The 3,346-nt window shown below is 60.9% G+C and overlaps 1 protein-coding gene across 1 annotated transcript in view; it reads right to left on the reverse strand.

Annotated features, from left to right (window-relative positions):
• Positions 1 to 3,346, reverse strand: part of Nwd1 (NACHT and WD repeat domain containing 1) — a 23,353-nt gene that overhangs the window by 11,057 nt on the left and 8,950 nt on the right. Inside the window, 5 exon segments of the mRNA XM_013028296.1 lie at positions 78 to 195; positions 884 to 1,043; positions 1,895 to 2,104; positions 2,246 to 2,303; positions 2,448 to 2,622. Coding sequence (XP_012883750.1) covers positions 78 to 195; positions 884 to 1,043; positions 1,895 to 2,104; positions 2,246 to 2,303; positions 2,448 to 2,622 — 721 coding nt within the window.

Raw genomic sequence — 3,346 nt, forward strand, 5'->3', positions numbered from 1 at the left:
CACGTCCTGACGCATGCCCCGCACCGGCCTACCCAGCACGTCCTGACGCATGCCCCGCACCGGCCGGCCCGGCCTACCCAGCACGTCCTGACGCAGCTCCCGCGTGCGGCCCGCCAGCAGCAGGTGTCGGGGCAGCTCCTGCAGCCGCCGCTCATTGGCCACGGAGTCCGAGAACCACAGCGGCTGCGGGGACACCTGCGGGGACAGGGACGCTACAGGCCGGCCCACGGCGCGGGAGGGAGCGGGCCCGAGGAGCGTCACGAGCCTGGCCTCTGAGGATTCGCAGGAAGCACTACAGAGCAACAGCCTTGCCGGGCACTGAGGCGCACAGCGCACGGGCCCGGGCTACATGGGGAGGCCCCCTGCAGGATGATGGGGCTGAGGGTGGCGGTGATGATGATGGTGATGATGATGATGATGATGATGATGGTGGTGATGATGATGATGATGGTGATGGTGGTGGTGATGATGATGGTAGCATAAGCACAGACCAGGAGTGTGGGCCGGCGTGGCTGGGGTGCTCTCCCCACTCCCCCCAGACCACCAGAGGAGAGACCAAGAGGAATGAACTAGGGCAGGCTGGGTGCAGTGGCTCCTCCTAGTTACTCGGGAGGAGGCAGGGAAGGGGGAGGATCGCCACTTGAGGCCGGCCCAGACGAAAAGTTCACAGGACAACCCCATCTGAACCACCAAGGGCGGGCAGGGGAGGTGGGGAGGGCAGGGGAAGTGGGGAGGGCAGGAGTCCCAGAGCTACAGCCCCCGTGATTGAGTTCCAGGCTCCCTTGAGAGATTGTTTATCCCTTTCCCCTGGGGATGCTGGGGAGGGAGGGAGGGAGGGAGGCACATCCCACACCCACTCCCCTGCTGTCCCTGCCACACTCACCTTGCGGTCCAGGCTCAGGGGTACCCCCACAAGCGGCAGGGTGATGAGCTTCTTGGCGCCCTGGCTCCAGGCACCCGAAAAGAAATCAGCCAGGACGCTGTGCCTCTGGGCTCTCTCGGGCCCCGGCAGGTAGCGCATGCTCACCACCTCAGCCAGCTGCCTGCGGGGTGGGGTGGGGCACAGGGCCGGCTGTCAGAGGCCGCCAGGTCCATCCACACAGGTCCCTGCCTGGCCCTCCCCCCGTTTCTGCCCACTGCTCCTACAACTCGAGCCCCAGTGCACGCCTGTGCTTTCGCTCCAACAGCCGGGCACAGTGCTGCCCGCCTGGAGTCCCAGCAACTTGGGAGGTTGAGGTAAGAGGGTTACTTATCTCAGAGTTTCAAGCCAATCTGGACCAAGATAGTCGGACACACCCCCATCTTTTAAAAAAGAAAAGCTGGGCACCAGTGGCTCACGCCTGTCATCCCAGCTACTCAGGAGGCTGAGATCTGAGGATTGTGGTTCAAAGCCAGCCTGGTCAGGAAAGTCTGTGAGACTCTTATCTCTAATAAACCACTAGAAAACCGGAAGTGGCGCTGTGGTTCAAATGATGGAGCGCCAGCCTTGAGCTGAAGAGTGAAGGGACAGCGCCCAGGCCCATGACTGACAAAAGAAGAAAAAGAAGAAAGAAGAAGAGAAAAAAACAAAACAAGGGCCAGGGCTGGTACTGGCAGCTCACGCCTGTAATCCCAGCCACACTGGAGGCTGAGATCTGAGCATCGCAGTTGGAAGCCAGCTTGGGCAGGAAAGACTCGTGAGACTCTAATCTCCAATAATAATAATAATAGCAACAGAAGGCCAGACTGGAGTTGTGGCTCGAGGTGTAGAGCCCCTGCGTCGCCTGCTGGAGGCCTTCGGCTCACCCCAGCTTCCGGCCCCCCGAGCCCCACGTTCACTGTGTTCAGGGTGCACGCACGCGGGCGTCGCCCCAGGACCCGCTTCCAGGCGAGGTCTGGTTTTCGGGTCCCCTACCTGTGGGCGAGGGTGAGGAGCTGGCCGCCGTCCGCGGGCGCGGGCCTCCGGGCCAGGCAGAGGCCCAGATCCCTCCGCAGCCGCACCCAGAGCAGGGGCGGGAAGCGCAGCAGCCGGCGGCTGGGCGGCGTCCAGGCCCGGTACACCTCGCACAGCAGCGCGTCATCCAGGGACAGCACATCCTTCAGCTCTGCCTCCGACAGCCCGAACCTGCGGGGCCGGGAGGCTGGGCCGCGGGCCTGGGCTCCCAGCGCCCCCAGATCCAGCACCCGGCCAGGGCCAAGGCCAGAGGGGCCCTGGCCCCCCTCCCCTCCTCCTCCTCCAGCTTGTCTGCCTGTGTTCCCTGCTGACCCAGACCACTCCTGCAACAGGTTCAACAGAAAATCTGGGGTGCGTTGACCAGGACCAGCTAAAAGGTGGGACACCCCAGATTCCAGTGGGATACAGCGTGCCTTCCTTCCCTCACCCTTCTTTTTTTCCTTTTTTGACACATGGGGCCTGAACCCTGGCCTGGGCGCTGTCCCTCAGCTTCAGCTTGAGGCTGGCGCGCTACCCCTGAGCGCCTTCCAGCCCTTTACTGACACCTCCCGGTGTCTGGCTGAAGCGGCAGCTGTGGCGCCCGCTGCCACGCGCTGAGCACTGATGGATACTTCGTCGCAGTCTGGAAATGGCGGCTCTGCCCAGGCCGGGAAGCCACAGCCGTGGCTTCCACCCATGACTGAGACCGTCTGGACATGTGAAATGACTTCCAAGTAAAAACTGGGCTAAAAGAAATCTTTTGGGGCTGGGAAGGCAGCTCAGTGGGAGAGCGCTGGCCTTGCATGCATGAGGCCCTGAATTCAAGTCCTCGGCAGCACATAAGCAGAAAAAGCCGGAAGTGGCGCTGTGGCTCCAGTGGTAGAGCGCTAGCCTTGAGCTGAGGAGCTGAGGGACAGCACCCAGGCCCAGAGTTCAAGACCCATGATTGAACAACAACAAAAAAAATCCTTTGGCCTGGGTACCGGTGTGGTAATCTTAGCCACTCAGGAGCCTAAAATCTGAGATCTGGAGGCTCGTGGTTCAGTACTGGGGGCTGAGTTTGATTAGGGTGTTACATGGTTCATATGTATAAAATCATCACCACAAAACCCTTTTGTACCACTGAAACAGGCTAATAAAAAGGAAAAAAAAAAGAAAAAGCAAGCCGGGCCTGGAGGCAAATCCCGGCTACTCTAGAGTCTCACTTGTGAGGACCATGGTTCAAAGCCAGCACAGGCAGAAAACTCCACGAGATGCCCTGATCTCTAAGCAACCGCCAAAAAGCCAGAAGTGGAGCTGTGGTTCAAGTGGGAGAGCGCCTGCCTTGAGCCAAATCAATAAGCCCAGAGATGGTGGCGCCCAGGCCCTGAGTTCAAGCCCTGGGACCGACACCAGAAAAACAATCATCAGGGACCCCCGTCCCGCCCCCGCCCC

Source organism: Dipodomys ordii, unplaced genomic scaffold (genome assembly GCF_000151885.1).
Source record: "Dipodomys ordii isolate 6190 unplaced genomic scaffold, Dord_2.0 Scaffold108, whole genome shotgun sequence".
In the NCBI taxonomy this organism is placed as follows: domain Eukaryota; kingdom Metazoa; phylum Chordata; class Mammalia; order Rodentia; family Heteromyidae; genus Dipodomys; species Dipodomys ordii.